The sequence below is a fragment of the Symphalangus syndactylus genome, chromosome 18 (assembly GCF_028878055.3).
Source record: "Symphalangus syndactylus isolate Jambi chromosome 18, NHGRI_mSymSyn1-v2.1_pri, whole genome shotgun sequence".
NCBI lineage: Eukaryota > Metazoa > Chordata > Mammalia > Primates > Hylobatidae > Symphalangus > Symphalangus syndactylus.
The window spans coordinates 58,446,435-58,464,267 of record NC_072440.2 but is presented as its reverse complement, the minus strand read 5'-3'; the positions used below and the strand labels follow the sequence as shown (position 1 = coordinate 58,464,267).

The 17,833-nt window shown below is 44.5% G+C and overlaps 1 protein-coding gene across 7 annotated transcripts in view; it reads right to left on the bottom strand.

Annotated features, from left to right (window-relative positions):
- CHEK2 (checkpoint kinase 2) overlaps window positions 1-17,833 on the bottom strand; it is a 55,990-nt gene that overhangs the window by 32,722 nt on the left and 5,435 nt on the right. For 2 of the 7 annotated variants that reach the window (XM_063623404.1, XM_063623405.1), the window contains exons 2-5: window positions 15,801-16,125; window positions 11,200-11,292; window positions 5,374-5,498; window positions 5,108-5,255 (exon numbers count right to left, since the gene is read on the bottom strand). In XM_063623404.1, coding sequence (XP_063479474.1) covers window positions 5,108-5,255; window positions 5,374-5,498; window positions 11,200-11,292; window positions 15,801-16,119 — 685 coding nt within the window. In that variant the 5' untranslated portion in view covers window positions 16,120-16,125. Of the gene's footprint in view, window positions 1-5,015; window positions 5,054-5,107; window positions 5,256-5,373; window positions 5,499-11,163; window positions 11,293-15,800; window positions 16,126-17,833 lie in introns of all 7 variants that reach the window. The other 5 variants (XM_055252867.2, XM_055252868.2, XM_055252866.2 and 2 more) reach the window with 4 other exon arrangements.

Below are 17,833 nucleotides of genomic sequence, written 5' to 3'. Positions count from 1 at the left end.
TTCACTCTGTTGCCCAGGCTGGAGTGCAGTGGCATGACCTCAGCTCACTGCAACCTCCACCTCCCAGGTTCAAGCAATTTTTGTGCCTCAGCCTCCTGAGTAGCTGGGATTACAGGCGCACAGCACCATTCCCGGCTAAGTTTTGTATTTTTAGTAGAGACAGGATTTTACCATGTTGGCCAGGCTGATCTCGAACTCCTGACCTCAAGTGATCCACCCACCTTGGCCTCCCAAAGTGTTGGGATTACAGGAGTTAGCCAATGTGCCCACCCAAAAAAAAAAAAGTAAGACAACTACTTTTTAAATTCTATAACCCAGGACAGTGCTGATCATTTAATAATTTAACCACCCACATGGGCCAAGCCTGTAATAAATTATCAAATATTTCTTTTTTTTTTTTTTTTTTGAGACAGAGTCTCGCTCTTTCACCCAGGCCGGACTGCAGTGGCGCAATCTAGGCTCACTGCAAGCTCCACCTCCCGGGTTCACGCCATTCTCCTGCCTCAGCCTCTCGAGTAGCTGAGACTACAGGCGCCCGCCGCCGCGCCCAGCTAATTTTTTGTATTTTTACTAGAGACGGAGTTTCACCGTGTTAGCCAGGATGGTCTTGATCTCCTGACCTCGTGATGCGCCTGCCTCGGCCTCCCAAAGTGCTGGAATTACAGGCGTGAGGCACCACGCCCGGCCCAAATATTTCAATTCTACAAAGTCATCAATGATTAATTTGCAACTGCCTATGCTATCATGAAAGAGTGAAATTTGTTAAGATCCTTGAGTTTCTCAGATCTCAGGTGACAGGTTTTGACCTCCCTAGAATAACCTAAAGATCCAGTCTCTGGTACAAATCTGAGCCACCTGAGTATATTTCATTCCAGGCTGGTACACAAGAGGCAGGCACTTGTCTGGTGACAGAGACCTGCTGGCCACCCAGCCACAAGTGTCCCTCTATGCTTGTAGCTATTCATAATCCTGTATGTTCCAGTGGCATCTGAGAACCTAGAAATTTGATGGGCTCTCATGATGTATTTCTCCTGTCAAGGTTTACTTCAAGGGCTCAAACGCCATTGTCCACACAAGTCAGAAAGGTAATGTAACAGGGTCAGGCTGTGTTGAGTTTAAGACACCACGGAGAAGTGGGGAGACAAAACACACCTTCCATCTAAAGGAAGCAGCCTCTACTCAGTGCCTACAGATCCTCAGGTTGTGGGACTATAGACTCACTGTGGCCACATATTACAACTTCTCTAAGACATCTGGATGTTCACATTACCACTGTAAGTATCAGTAAATGCCTAATAAAATATCTGTAGACCAAATGCAGCCTGCAGAAGACCAGTCTGACCTACTTTATTAAGGGTCACCTTTAGCCTATATGACATCTTTGTTCAAATTAGAGAAAACAGAGATTTATTGTACAACATGGTGATTGTAGTTAACAACAATGTACTGCTTTTTGTTTGTTGTTTGTTTGGGTTTTTTTTTTTTTTTGAGACGGAGTCTCGCTCTTGTCCCCCAGGCTAGAGTGCAATGGCGCGATCTTGGCTCACTGAAACCTCCACCTCCTGGGTTCAAGCGATTCTTCTGCCTCAGACCCCTGAGTAGCTGGGATTACAGGTGCCTGCCACCACGCCCGGCTAATTTTTGTATTTTTAGTAGAGACGGGGTTTCACCATGTTGGCCAGGCTGGTCTCGAACTCCTGACCTCAGGTGATCTGCCCGCCTTGGCCTCCCAAAGTGCTGGGATTAAAGACATGAGCCACCGCGCCCCAGCATATTTTTGAAAATCAGCTGAGAGAGTAGATTTTAAGTATTTTCTCTATAAAAAAAAAGATAAATATGTGAGGTAATGCATGTTAGCTCAAATTAGCCATTCTACAATGTATACACATTTCAAAACATGTTGTACATGATAAATATATATAATTTTTTCGAGACACGTTCTCACTCTCTTGCCCAGGCTAGAGTGCAGTGGTGCAATCTTGGCTCACTGTAGCCTCGACCTCCCAGGCTCAAGCAATCCTCCCACCTCAGACTCCCAAGCAGCTGGGACTACAGGAACATACCAGCATGCCCAGCTAATTTTTTTATGTTTGGTAGAGATGGGGTCTCACTGTGTTGCCCAAGCTGGTCTCAAATTCCTGGACTCAAGCAATCTTCCTGTCTTGGCCTCCCAAAGTGCTGAGATTACAGGCATGAGCTACCACGCCAGCCTATAATTTTTATTTATCTATTAAATAAATTTTTTAATGTTTATTTATTGTTTTAAAAAGAGGAAGAAAAGTACCCTTTGGGTAGACCAATGAGAAGAAGGTGGCACACAGCTTGTCAAGGAGAGGACAGACCAAATTTCAGCACCCAGTTGCCTCCTCCCCTAGGTACCCACAAACAGCAAAACCTAAAGCAGCTGCCCTGACTGTAACTGTCAGATAGAAAACAAAATAGTCGCCGGGCGCAGTGGCTCACGCCTGTAATCCCAGCACTTTGGAAGGCCGAGGCGGAAGGATCATGAGGTCAGGAGATGGAGACCATCCTGGCTAACACGGTGAAACCCCGTTTCTACTAAAAATACAAAAAATTAGCCGGGCGCGGTGGAGGACGCCTATAGTCCCAGCTACTCGGGAGGCTGAGGCAGAAGAATGGCGTGAACCCAGGAGGCGGAGCTTGCAGTGAGCCGAGATCATGCCACTGCACTCCAGCCTGGACGATAGAGCCAGACTCCATCTCAAAAAAAAAAAAAAAAAGAAAACAAAACAAAATAGTCAAAATAGTCAGAAACAGGAAAAAATAAGTTAATCATAAAATGTACTTCAGGATGCCCAACATAGACATAGTTCCAAGATACCAGACTGAAGACTGACTGCATGAAAATCCCTTAGGCATGACTTTATTTTATTTGGTTAGATGGGGTCTCACCATGTTGCCCGGGCTGGAGGGCAGTGGCTATTTACAGGCTCAATCATAGCTCACTGTAGCCTTAAAATCCTGGGCTCAAGGGATCCTCTAGCCTCACCTTTCTGAGTAGCAGGGACTACAGACTCATGCCACAGCCCCTAGAGGCATGATTTTTTAAATCCCTACCAGAATCCGGAGAAGAGTGCTTATATGAACCTTTACTTTCAAAATGTCTCGCACACACATAGACACCCTCCAAGTCATTCGACTCTCAGATAAGTTTGGGAAGGTCTATGGTTTCTTTAACTAAAGAAAAATAGTATTCCTCCTGTCTCATCATGCTGAGCTACTTTTAACTCTATGGGTTGTTTTTGTCAGGTATCCTTTCTAGATATTACCCTGAAAAACAATTGTTCATTTTAGATGTTATTTTCATAGTTTTAGAAATGGATGCTTATAAAATGCTACCTGACGAGGTTGATAAACATCTCCACTTGCGCAGGATAACCATGTAGTATTTACAAAGGTAGAAGCTCTAAAGTGAGCCTCTTACAGAAGCACTCATAGCCTAATACCTGGCATATAAAAGGAGCTCAATAGGCCGGGCGCAGTGGCTCACGTCTGTAATCCCAGCACTTTGGGAGGCCGGGGCAGGCAGATCACGAGGTCAGGAGATCGAGACCATCCTGGCTAAAACGGTGAAACCCCGTCTCTACTAAAAATACAAAAAATTATGTGGGCGTGGTGGCGGGCACCTGTAGTCCCAGCTACTCAGGAGGCTGAGGCAGGAGAATGGTGTGAACCCAGGAGGCGGAGCTTGCAGTGAGCCGAGATCACGCCACTGCACTCCAGCCTGGGCGACAGAGCAAGACTCCGTCTCAAAAAAAAAAAAAGGAGCTCAATAAATGTATACAGAAATAAATGAATGGGGCTGGACGTGGTGGCTCACACCTGTAATCCTAGAACTTTGGGAGGCCAAGGCAGGCAGACTGCTTGAGCTCAGAAGTCTAAGACCAGTCTAGCCAACAAACCCCGTCTCTACCAAAAATACAAAAAATTAGCCAGGCGTGATGGCATGTGTCTGTGGTCACAGCTACTCAGGAGGCTAAGGTGGGAGGATCACTTGAGCCCGGGAGGCAGAGGTTGCAGTGCCACTGAACTCCAGCCTGGGAGAGAGAGTGAGACCATGTCTTGAAAAAGAAAGAAAGAAAAAAATGAATGGAAAAAATGAAGAAAGGAAAGAATGAGGTGAAGAGGAAGGAAAAATGAATTAATGGCCTGAAACAACAATTCATAGATATCTAAGACTGATGTGGTATAAACTGAATCAATCAATGAACTATAACTTATTTTAATCACCATGATAATTCAATTAACAGTATATGGGCCAGGAGGGGGCTCACGCCTGTAATCCTAGCACTTTGGGAGACTGAAGCAGGCAGATCACGAGGTCAGGAGTTCAAGGCCAGCCTGGCCAACACAGTGAAACCCCATCTCTACCAAAAATACAAAAAAATTAGCTGGGTATGGTGGCAGGAGCCTGTAATCCCAGCTACTTGGGAGGCTGAGGCAAGGAGAATCGCTTGAAACTGGGAGACAGAGGTTGCAGTGAGCCGAGATTGCATCACTGCACTCCAGCCCAGGTGACAGTGCAAGACTCCATCTAAAAAAAAAAAAAAACACAGTATACGGCATTACATAAAACCAATTAAACCTTAAAACCTTAAAAATCTGTCTGGATGGAACTTTTTCATAATTTTACAATGCAACTAGGACAACAAAGTTGAATCTTGAATGCTAACTTACTCATCTTTTTTTTTTGAGACAGAGTTTCATTCTTGTTGCCCAGGCTAGAGTGCAATGGCACGATCTTGACTCACTGCAACCTCCGCCTCCCAGGTTCAAGCGATTCTCCTGCCTCAGCCTCCCGAGTCGCTGGGATTATAGGCATGTGCCACCATGCCCGGCTTATTTTGTATTTTTAGTAGAGACAGGGTTTCTCCACGTGGGTCAGGCTGGTTTCGAACTCCTGACCTCAGGTGATCCATCCGCCTCAGCCTCCCAAAGTGCTGGGATTACAGGTGTGAGCCACCACGCCCGGCAACTTACTCATCTTTACTCACTTAAACCATACTCTGTAAGGACAGGACAAATTTTCCTCCTATGAGAGAGTGGAAAAAAAAAAAATCCAGTAACCATAAGATAATAATATTACCTTTATTTCTGCTTAGTGAAAGTGCAATTTCAGAATTGTTATTCAAAGGACGGCGTTTTCCTTTCCCTACAAGCTCTGTATTTACAAAGGTTCCATTGCCACTGTGATCTTCTATGTATGCAATGTAAGAGTTTTTAGGACCCACTTCCTAAAATAGAGAACATTTTATTTCAAACTTTGAACAGCAGAGATTTATAGTGGGAAAATACCAAAAAACAATGAGCAGATTACCAGCTCTCCTAGATACATGGGTATTTGTTACCTACCCTGAAAATCCGAAAGTGTTTCTTGCTATACGTCCGGTATTTATCTGTTCTTTTCAGCAGTGGTTCATCAAAGCAATATTCACAGCTTTTGTCCCTCCCAAACCAGTAGTTGTCATTCACACATTCTGTAATACAAAAGCATGCATCAGAGGGCTGTTGAATTTCATGTATCAAATGTTTAAAAATTGCTCATAAATGCTAATTGTAGGAAAATAGCCTAAGAAGGCAATCAGAATTATCAATCTGCTTATCAAGATTTTATAAGATTAAAAATTAGGAGAGAAAAAACAACATTTACCAATGAGTTTAACAAATGGCAGTTTATCTATAACCACATGGCCAGGTGCAGTGGCTCACACCTGTAATCTCAGCCCTTTGGGAGGCTAAGGCAGGAGGATCACTTGACCCCAGGAGCTCATGACCAGCCTGGGCAACATAGGGGGCGCCCATCTCTACCAAGAATTTAAAAATTAGTCTGGGCAACATGGTGAAACCCGATCTCTACAAAAAATAAAAAATCAGCAGGGTGTGGTGGCAGGTCCCTGTGGTCTCAGCTACTCAGGAGGCTAAGGTGGGAGGATCGCTTGAGCCCAGGAGGTCGAGGCTGCAGTGAGCTGAGATTGTGCCACTGCACACTAGCCTGGGCGACAGAGTGAGACCCTGTTTCAAAAAAAAAAAAAATAGCCAGGTGCAGTGGCTCATGCCTGTAATCGCAGCACTTTGGAAGGCTGAGATGAATGGATCACGAGGTCAGGAGTTCAAGACCAGCCTGGCCAAGATGGTGAAACCCTGTCTCTACTAAAAATACAAAAATTAGCTGGGTGTGGTGGCGGGTGCCTGTAATCCCAGCTACTCAGGAAGCTGAGGCAGAGAATTGCTTGAACCCGGGAGGTGGAGGTTGCAGTGAGCCGAGATTGCGCCACTGCACTCCAGCCTGGATGACAAAGCAAGACTCCGTCTGAAAAAAAAAAAAAAAAAAATTAACCAGATGTGGTGGTGCATGCCTGTAGTCCAGCTACTCAGGAGGCTAAAGCAGGAGGATCACTTGAGCAAGATAAGTTGATGCTACAATGGGCCGTGATCCTGCCACTGCACTCCAGCCTGGGCAACAGAGCAAGACCCTGTCTCAAAAAAATAAATAAACAAATATTTAATATATATTATATATTTATTTTGTATTTATTATATATAATATATATAATTTGTATTTATTATACATAATATATAATTTGTATTTATTATACATATAATATATAAATTTATAAGTTGTCTTAAATATAATTATATATTTAGACATAATTAACATATATTTATAATATATTAATTATATCTAAATATATAATATATAATAATCTATTAATATATTATATGTATTTATATACACACACATACACATATATATATAAAACCGTGAAATAACAAATAGTCATTAAAAGTTCTCCAGTAATTTTTTTTTTTTTTTTTTTTTTTTTTTGAGACGGAGTCTCACTCTGTGGCCCAGGCTGGAGTGCAGTGGCGCAATCTCGGCTCACTGCAAGCTCCGCCTCCCGGGTTCACGCCATTCTCCTGCCTCAGCCTCTCCGAGTAGCTGGGACTACAGGCGCCCACCACCACGCCCGGCTAATTTTTTTGTATTTTTAGTAGAGACGGGGTTTCACCGTGGTCTCGATCTCCTGACCTCGTGATCCACCCGCCTCGGCCTCCCAAAGTGCTGGGATTACAAGCGTGAGCCACCGCACCCGGCCTCTCCAGTAATTTTTAATGACTTGGAAAATTACTTGCAATACAGTAATTTCCTGCTTATTACCTTCCTGAGGTTTTCCACAACACTTAGCATAAAATCTGCACTCTTCCTCACGGCCTACTAGATGCTCAGGGTCTGGCCCCTGCCACCATTCCAGCCCCACCTCATACCCCTCTCCCCTTGCTCATGACACCCAGCACCACTGGCCTCCTTTCACTGCCCCCAAGAATGCTGGGTTCAATCTGTCTTGTGGTCTTAGCACTTCTTCCCCAACTACACAAATGGCTCATTCCACCTTGCCTTTTGTATAGATACTATCTACACAATACTATCTGCCTTTTGGACTTTACTATCATCTCCCACTCAGCTTTCTTTCTTTGAGATGGAGTCTCGCTCTGTCACCCAGGCTGGAGTGCAGTGGCACGATCTCAGCTCACTGCAACCTCCACCTGCCAGGTTCAAGCGATTCTCCTGCCTCAGCCTCCCGAGTAGCTGGGACTACAGGCACATGCCACCATGCCCAGCTAATTTTTTGTAATTTTAGTAGAGACGGGGTTTCACCATGTTAGCCAGGATGGTCTCGATCTCCTGAACTTGTGATCTGCCCGCCTCGGCCTCCCAAAGTGCTGGGATAACAGGCATGCGCCACCACGCCGGCCTCCCGCTCAGCTTGTTATATAAACATTATTCACCTGTTATCATAATGTTATCCTGTTTTATTTCTTTTTGGGTATGGGCCACGGCTGGAAATTACCTTGCTTATTGGTATATTTTCTCCCCACCTCCCTGCATTAGAATATAACCTCCAAGGGGGCAGCTGGAGACCTCTTGTATAACTCCAGCACTTGGGATATTGCACATGGCAGGTAATTAAATGTTCATTGCAAGACAGACTAAGGAAAATATTAACTCCTATCAGGAAAAGGAATAATTTCCCTAATAAATGTTAGGTTCCTATAAATCAACGAAAACGATAAACAGTCCAGTAGAAAAATGGGTAAAGGATATGAAAAGATAATTTACAAGAAACAGAAATACATCTGGCTCAAACATATGAAAGGTGGCCAAGCTAACCCAACATAAGAAAATTTAGAAATCAAAAACACATGAAGATATCATGTTTTACCTATTAGATTGGCAAAAATCCAAAAGTTTCATATCACCCAGTGCTGGCAAGAGGTATGAAAAAGTGGGTACTCTCATACAATGCCATTGGGAATATAATTTATACACACATTGTCTATAATTGTCTAGGGAGGACAATTTAGCAAGATCTATCAAAATTACATGTGGGCTGGGCACGATGGCTCACGCCTGTAATCCCAGTACTTTGGGAGGCCAAGGAAGGAGGATCACTTGAGCCTGAAGGTTGAGACTGTACTGAGCTGTGATTGCACCACTCACTCAAGAGTCAGAGTGAGACCCTATCTCTAGAAAGAAAAAGAAAATTAACAAATCCAAATTTAGTTAGTTAAAAAGATCAACAAGTTGGCAAACCTTAGACAGATTGAACAAGAAAAAAAGAGACAAGACTCAAATTACTAAAATCAGAATGAGAGAGGTAATTACTACTGATCTGACAGAAATAAAAATAATTTAAAAAGAATAATTGAGCCGGGTGCGGTGGCTCACGCCTGTAATCCCAGCACTTTGGGAGGCCGAGGCGGGTGGATCATGAGGTCAGGAGATCGAGACCATCCTGGTTAACACGATGAAACCCTGTCTCTACTAAAAATACAAAACAATTAGCCGGGCGTGATGGTGGGTGCCTGTAGTCCCAGCTATTCGGGAGTCTGAGGCAGGAGAATGCTGTGAACTCGGGAGGCGGAGCTTGCAGTGAGCTGAGATCGCGCCACGGCACTCCAGCCTGGGTGAGACTCCATCTCAAAAAAAAAAAAAAAAAAGAAGAATTGAACAACTGTGTGACAGTATTAGATGACATAGGTGAAATGGACAAACTCCTAGAAAGATACAAACTACCAACACTAACACAAGAAGAAACAGAAAATCTGAATATACCCATAAGAAGTGAAAAGACTGAATGATAATCCTAGCACGTTGGGAGGCCAAGGCAGGCGGATTGCTTGACTTCAGGAGATCGAGACCAGCCTGGGCAACATGGCAAAACCCCGTCTCTACTAAAAATGAAAAAAAAAAAATTTAACCAGGTGTGGTGGTGCGCACCTGTAGTCCCAGCTACTCTGGAGGCTGAGGCACAAGAATTGTTTGAACCTGTGAGGCAGAGGCTGCAGTGAGCCAATATCGTGCCACTGCACTCCAGCCTGGGTGACAGAGAGAGACTCTGCCTCCAAAAAAACAAAACAAAAAAAAGACTGAATGAGTAATCAAAATATCCCTACAAAGAAAAGTGCAGTCCCAGATAGCCTCACTTTAGCTTGAGCAACATAAGGAGACTCCATCTCTATCAAAATAAAAAAGTTAGCCACACATGGTGGCACATGCCTGAGGTCCCCAGCTACTTGGGAGGCTGAGGTAGGAGTTGGGCCTGGGAGGTCATGCCTGCAGTGAAATGTGATCGCTGGGTAAGAGTGAGACCCTGTCTCAAAAAAAAAGAAAAAAGAAACACATGGCTGGCTTCATTTTAAATTCTATCAAATATGTAAAGAACTAATACCAATTATTCTCAAACTTTTCGAAGAAATTCGGAAGGGAACACTGTCAACTCATCTATGAGGCCAGCAATACCCTCATAGCAAAACCAGACAGAGACATCACAGTAAAACCACAAACCAATATCCCTTGTGAATATAGATATAAAAATCCTCAACAAAACAGTAGCAAACTAAATCCAGCAACACATAAAAAAGATTACAAATGACCAAACAAGAATTAACCCAGGAGGCCGGGTGCAGTGGCTCACACCTGTAATCCCAGCACTTTGGGAGGCCGAGGCGGGCAGATCACGAGGTCAGGAAATCGAGACCATCCTGGCTAACACAGTGAAACCCCATCTCTACTAAAAATACAAAAAATTAGCCGGGCGAGGTGGCGGGCGCCTGTAGTCCCAGCTACTCGGGAGGCTGAGGCAAGAGAATGGCATGAACCCCAGGGGGCGGAGCCTGCAGTGAGCCAAGATCGCGCCACTGCACTCCAGCCTGGGCGACAGCGAGACTCCGTCTCAAAAAAAAAAAAAAAAAAAAGAATTAACTCAGGAAAGCTTGGTTGGTTTAACATCTGAAAACCAATTAATATAATACACGATAACAATAGAATATAGGAAAATAGACACAGAAAAAAATTTTGGCAAAATGCAACACCCTCTTATAACAAAAAATACTCAGAAAACTAGGAATAGAAGGAAACTCCTTTTATTTTATTTTATTTAAAAATAAAAGAACTTTTATTTTATTATTTATTTATTTATTTTTAATTTAGAGACAAAGTCTTGCTCTGTGGCCTGCAATCATAGCTCACTGCAGTCTCCAACTCCTGGCCTCAAGCACTTCTCCTGCCATAGGCTCCCAAAGCACTGAGATTATAGGGTGAAAGAGTCAGAGTACCCAGCCAGAAAGAATTTTTTTTTTTCTTTTGAGTCAGAGTCTCCTTCTGTCGCCAAGTAGCTGGGACTACAGGCTCCTGCCACCACACCCGGCTAATTTTGTTTTTGGATTTTTAGTGGAAACGGGGTTTCACCATGTTAGCCAGGATGGTCTCGATCTCCTGACCTTGTGATCCGCCCACCTCAGCCTCCCAAAGTGCTTGGATTACAGGCATGAGCCACCGCACCCACCCCAGAAAGAACTTTTATGAAACATCCACGGCTTAGTCTTCAGATATCAAAGAGGAGAGAGGAGAGAGGAGGAGAGAAGAGGAGAGAAAAGAGGAAAGAAAAGCGGAAGGGAAAGCGGACAGGACAGGACAGGACAGGACAGGAAAGGAAAGCGGAAGGGAAAGGAAAGTGGAAAGGAAAGGAAAGGAAAGGGGAAAGGGGAAAGGAAAGGAAAGGGGAAAGGAAAGGAAAGGGGAAAGGAAAAGGAAAAGGCAAAGAGAAAGGGAAAGGGAAAGACCCACAGCTAACATCATACTTAGACTGAAAACTGGCCGGGGATGGTGCCTCACACCTCTTATTCCAGCACTCTGGGAGGCTGAGGCAGGAGGATCAGATGACAGCAGGAGTTCAAGATCAGATTGGGTAACATGGCCAGACTCTGTCTCTACAAAAAATAAAAATAAACAATTTAGGCCAGCCACAGTGGTTCACGCCTGTAATCCCAGCACTTTGGGAGGCCAAGGCAGGTGGATCACCCGAGGGCAGGAGTTCGAGACCAGCCTGGCCAACATGGTGAAACCCCATTTCTACTAAAAATACAAAAATTAGCCAGGCATGGTGGCATGAGCATGTAATCCCAGCTATTTGGGAGGCTGAGGCAGAATTGCTTGAAACCGGGAGGAGGAGGTTGCGGTGAGCCGAGATCACGCCATTGCACTCCAGCCTGGTGACACAGCGAGGCTCCGTCTCAATAAATAAATAAATAAAACTCAAAATGAATAAAGGATCTTAATTAAACATAAGAGCTAAAACTAGGCCAGGCACTGTGGCTCATGCCTGTAATCCCAACACTTTGGGAAGCCGAGATGGATGTATCACTTGAGCTCAGGAGTTTGAGACCAGACTGCAACATGGTGAAACCCCATCTCCACCAAGAATACAAAAACTTAGCTGGGAGTGGTGGTGCACATCTGTGGTCCCAGCTACTCAGGAGGCTGAAGTGGGAGAATTGTTTGAGCCTGGGAGGCAGAGGCTGAAGTGAGCTGAGATTGTGCCACTGCACTCCAGCCTGGATGACAGAGTGAGATCCTGTCTCAAAATAAATAAATAAATAAACAAACAAACAAAAATTTTTTAAAAAAGGAATTAAAACTATAAAATTTTAGAAGAAAACATAGGTATAAATAATTAACAAATAATAATAATAAACAGCCTCAGCTAGACGTGGTGACTCGTGCCTGTAATCCCACCACTTTGGGAGGCCAAGGCAGGCAGATCACCTGAGGTCAGGAGTTTGAAACCAGCCTGGCCAACATGATGAAACCCCATCCCTACTAAAAAAATACAGAACTTAGCCGGTCACGGTGGTGGGCACCTGTAATCCCAGCTACTCAGGTGGCTGAGGCAGGAGAATGGCTTGAACCCAGGAGATGGAGGTTGCAGTGAGCCAAGATCGTACCACTGCACTCCAGCCTGGGTGACAGAGTGAGACTCCGTCTCAAATAATAATAATAATAATGATAAACAGCCTCTATTTATTCAGCACCTACTTTATGCTGGTCATCCTATCAGGATCTTTGTTTGTTTACTTGTCTTTTTTTGTTTTTCCTTTTTGTGGAGAATGGGGTCTCGCTATATTGCCCAGCAGGTCTCAAACTCCTGAGTTCAAGCTATCCTCCCACGTCTGCTGCTCTAAGAGCTGGGATTACAGTTGTGAGCCCCTGCGCCCAGCCTCTTTGTTTTATTACTTTTAAAGGTGATGTATCCCATTTAGCCCTTTCTCACCATTTCTATTTCCCACTCATCTAAACCTATAGGCCTATCTGAAAAAATATATTGTATTTTATTTGTTTATTTTTTGGAGACGGAATCTCACTCTGTCACCCAGGCTGGAGTGCAGTAGCACTATCTCAGCTCACTGCAACCTCTACCCCCCAAGTTCAAGCAATTCTCCTGTCTCAGCCTCCTGGGTAGGTGGGATTACAGATGCCTGCCACCATGCCCCGCAAATTTTTTTTTCTTTTTTTTTTCTTTTTTTGAGGTGGAGTTTCGCTCTTGTTGCCCAGGCTGGAGTGCAATGGTGCAATCTCAGCTCACTGCAACCTCTGCCTCCCAGGTTCAAGCGATTATCCCGCCTCAGCCTCCTGAGTAGCTGGGATTACAGGAGCCCGCCACCATGCCCAGCTAATTTTGTATTTTTAGTAGAGACGGGGTTTCTCCGTGTTGGTCAGGCTGGTCTTGAACTCCCGATCTCAGGTGATCCGCCCATCTCGGCCTCCCAAAGTGCTGGGATTACAGGCATGAGCCACCACGCCTGGCCTAATTTTTGTATTTTTAATAGAGACAGGGTTTCCCCATGTTGGCCAGGCTGGTCTCAAACTCCTGACCTCAGGTGATCCGCCTGCCTTGGTCTCTCAACGTGCTGGGATTACAGGCATGAGCCACAATGCCCGGCCTGAAAAATATATTTTAAACCAGTAAAAAATAGCTTCGAGTGTCTACTTAGAAATTTAAAGTTGTATATGTGGACTGCAGGTATATTGTTTCTCCATTTTTTATAGTTTTTTTAAGACATCAAAGTTAGACATGAAATAAAACAAGGATGGTGAGTGACAAAACACAAAATGATACATCAGTCCTTCATTTCTTTATATTAACATATTCTATCCTATTAATGCCAAGTTCAAATTTGTTTATTAAAGAGGTCATTGTAATGTAAGAGAAAGGAAAAAAAAAAACACCACTTTTTTTTGGCTGGAGTGCAGTGGCGCAATCCTGGCTCATTGCAACTTCTTCCTCCCAGGTTCAAGCAATTCTCATGTCTCATCCTCCTGAGTAGCTGGGATTGCAGGCATGCGCCACCACACCTGGCTAATTTTTGTATTTTCAGGAGAGACAGGGTTTTGCCATGTTGCCCAAGCTGGTTTCGAACTCCTGGCCTCAAGTGATCCTCCCGCTTTGGCCTCCCAAAGTGCTGGGATTACAGGCGTGAGCCACCATGCCTGGCAATGTTAAAATACACATATGAATATTTTATTTTATTTTTTATTTTTATGTTTTTTTTTGTTTTTTTTGTTTTTTTTGAGACGGAGTCTCGCTCTGTCACCCAGGCTGGAGTGCAGTGGCGCGATCTCGGCTCACTACAAGCTCCACCTCCCGGGTTCACGCCATTCTCCTGCCTCAGCCTCTCCGAGTAGCTGGGACTACAGGCGCCCGCCACCAGGCCCGGCTAATTTTTTGTATTTTTAGTAGAGACGGGGTTTCACCGTGGTCTCGATCTCCTGACCTTGTGATCCGCCCACCTCGGCCTCCCAAAGTGCTGGGATTACAAGCATGAGCCACCGCGCCCGGCCTATTTTTTATTTTTTTTGAGACGGAGTCTCGCTCTGTCACCCAGGCTGGAGTGCAGTGGCGCGATCTCGGCTCACTGCAAGCTCCGCCTCCCGGGGTCACGCCATTCTCCTGCCTCAGCCTCTCCGAGTAGCTGGCACTACCGGCGCCCGCCACCACGCCCGGCTAATTTTTTGTATTTTTAGTAGAGATAGGGTTTCACCGTGTTAGCCAGGATGGTCTCAATCTCCTGACCTCGTGATCCACCTGCCTCGGCCTCCCAAAGTGCTGGGATTACAACAAGCGTGAGCCACTGCGCCCGGCCCACATGCGTATTTTAAACATATGCATAGCGAAACTTACTATTGGAACCAGGAGGTGTCAGAAAGGGTCAACATGTTTAAATCACAAGGTTGGCTATTTTGAGACAAAAACAAATAACAAGTAGTCAACAAATGGCCATCTCTATTCTGAACAGCTCTGATTCTCTGAAGCTGTGGCAAACCACAGCAGAGGTTAACTAATGAAGCTTTTGTGATTAGGGCATAATGTTTGCAAGTTTGCGTGAATCTGCATTTTTCTAGGAAGAGGGTCCAAAGCTACCTTCAGATCCTTGGATGGACAGCACATTGTAAATGTCCAATTAATATTTGTTGAAAGAATAAATGAATGGAATCCACAGCAGGTAACAGCCAGGGCAACACCCAATACTGCCTCTTTGGTTTTACCTTTTATCACATTCAAACTCCAGAATTATTCAAAGAGTGGCTCAAGCATTCTGCTGCAACTAACTAAGGCAGGAAAATAGGGTCTGAAGGCAGGGAATCTATGGCCAATTCACGCAAACTTCCTGGAATAGCCGGGCACAGTTGCTCATGCCTGTAATCCCAACACTTTGGGAGGCCGAAGCAGGAGGACCACTTGAGGTCAGGAGTTCGAGACCAGCCTGGCCAACAGGGTGAAACCCTGTCTCTACTAAAAATACAAAAATTAGCCAGGTGTGGTGGTGTGCGTCTGTAATCCCAGCTACTCAGGAATCTGAGACAGGAGAATCGCTTGAACCCAGGAGTCAGAGGCTGCAGTGAGCCGAGCCGAGATGGAGTCACTGCACTCGTCTGTGCGACACAGCAAGACTCCGTCGCCAAAAAAAAAAAAGAAAAAAAAATTCCTGAAACTAAATAAAAAGGAAGAATTTGCACTCTGGCCTATGATCCATCCATTCTAGGACCTTCATTTGCATAAGGCGCCAATCCACACCAGTCTTGGAATGGCCGAGGTCCAATTCGCTTTGGCCTCTAATGGGCTGTGAGCCAGCCCTTCATTTACATAAGATGTAACCAATGGGAGACCTCTAGAGGGTACTTGAACCCCAGAAGACTTTGCTACCAGGGCTCTGCAGCCACTTGCTCAGGCCTGCTCCCATCTTGCGACATGTACTTTAGCTTCTATTGCCTTCCACTTCAATAAATCTATGCTTTCATTGCTTGTTCATGCATGATGTTCAATTATTTGTTTAACGTGCCAAAAACCTGGGCAACTCCAATCAGAACCTTCCACCTGGTAACACAACAACTTTCTGTAAGTGTTTTTCTGAACATGACACTATACAACAAAGGGTCTTACCAAGATTGGCAAATCCATCCTGAAGGGCCCATAATCGAGCCCAGGGGGCAGGGGCAGGCTCCTCAGGTTCTTGGTCCTCAGGTTCTTGGTCCTCAGGAATAGAATAGAGTTCCTGAGTGGACACTGTCTCTAAGGAGCTCAGTGTCCCAGAGCTGGAGTGAGAGGACTGGCTGGAGTTTGGCATCGTGCTGGTAGAGGAGCTGGATATGCCCTGGGATTGTGAGGAGGAGCCTTGGGACTGGGTAACACTGCCATGGGGCTGTGAACAGGCACTGCTGCCATGGGACTGCTGAGCCTCAACATCCGACTCCCGAGACATCACGACCTCAAAAAGAAAGTGTCCAACAACAAAGGTGAGTTTCAAGGCACAAGACTTAAAATTAAAAAGTAAACAATGGGCCTATTACAACAGCAAAAGAAAGGAAAAAAGAAAAAAGAAAAAAAAACCCAGGGCAAACATGCTCTCCAAAAATTAAAAGTCCTAACAGCCCAGACCTATAGTTCTTCTGGGCTGAGCTTTTCACCAGATCATTGTCACCAGATCAGTTTTTTGTCTGACAGCCATAAACTACAGGGAAAAACAAATTATCTGAAGATTACAAATAAGTAAAAAGCAATAAAATTGAGCTGGGGGACTCATAAAAGCTTACATTTGTCCAATTCTTTTAAATTAAGACTGAAACCAAAAATGTATTGATACAATCAACACATTTAAATTTCATATATACCGGGGGCCAGGCGCGGGGGCTCACGCCTGTAATCTCAGCATTTTGGGAGGCTGAGACGAGCAGATCATGAGGTCAGAAGTTCAAGACCAGCCTGGCCAACATAGTGAAACTCCATCTCTACTAAACATACAAAAAATTAGCCAGGCATGGTGGCAGGCACCTGTAATCCCAGCTACTCAGGAGGCTGAGGCAGGAGAATCGCTTGAGCCCGGGAGGCAGAGGTTGCAGTGGGCCAAGATTGCACCACTGCACTCCAGCCTGCGCAACAGTGCAAGACTCTGTCTCAAAAAAAAAACTCATATATACAGTCCTCAATTTAACAATGCTTCTATTTAACAATGTTTAGACTTTCTGGGAAAGCAATCAGTAGAAACTTACTTCTCCAAGTCCTCACATAACCATTCTGGTTTACACCTTCAGTACAGTATTCAATTAATTACATGAGCTACTTAACACCTTATTATAAAATAGGCCAGGTGGCCAGGTGCAGTGGCTCACACCTATAATCCCAGAACTCTGGGGGGTCAAGGCGGGTAGATCACCTGAGATCAGGAGTTCAAGACCAGCCTGGCCAACATAGTCATACCCCGTGTCCACTAAAAATACAAAAATTAGCCGGGTGTGGTGGCAGGTGCCTGCAGTTCCAACTACTCAGGAGGCTGAAGCAGGAGAACTGCTTGAGCCCAGGAGGCAGAGGTTGCAGTGAGCTGAGATCGCACCACTGCACTCCAGCCTGGATGATAGGAGTGAAACCCTGTCTCAAAAAAATTAATTAATTAAATAAATAAAATTTAAAAATAAAATAGGCCAGGTGCAGTGACTCACAACCGTAAACCCAATACTTTGGGTGGTGGAGGTAGGAGGATTGCTTGAGGGCAGGTGTTTGAGACCCCACCTCTACAAAAAATAATAATAATAATCTTTGTGTTAGATAATTTTGCCCAACTGTACCCTGACATAAGTATTCTGAGCACGTTTAAAGGAGGCTTGGCTAAACTATGACGTTTGGTATGTTAGGTGTGTTAAATGTATTTTCAATTTAACAGTATTTTCAACTTAGAATGGTTTTATTTAGACATAATGCCATTGAAAGTTGAGGAGCATCTGTGTATTTTGGAAAGAGAAAGAAGACGAAAAATCAGGTGGCTTGATATAGAAGTCAAAAAGAAATTGTACAATAACCTGCTGCATTACTCCAAAGGGTCCATTTACATAAAATGTCACTGGTACCCCTTTTCCCCCAGGCTTGCTCCTAAAGGGAAACACACCTGTTCGTTCAATCTATGTTCCCTGATACCTAAGGAC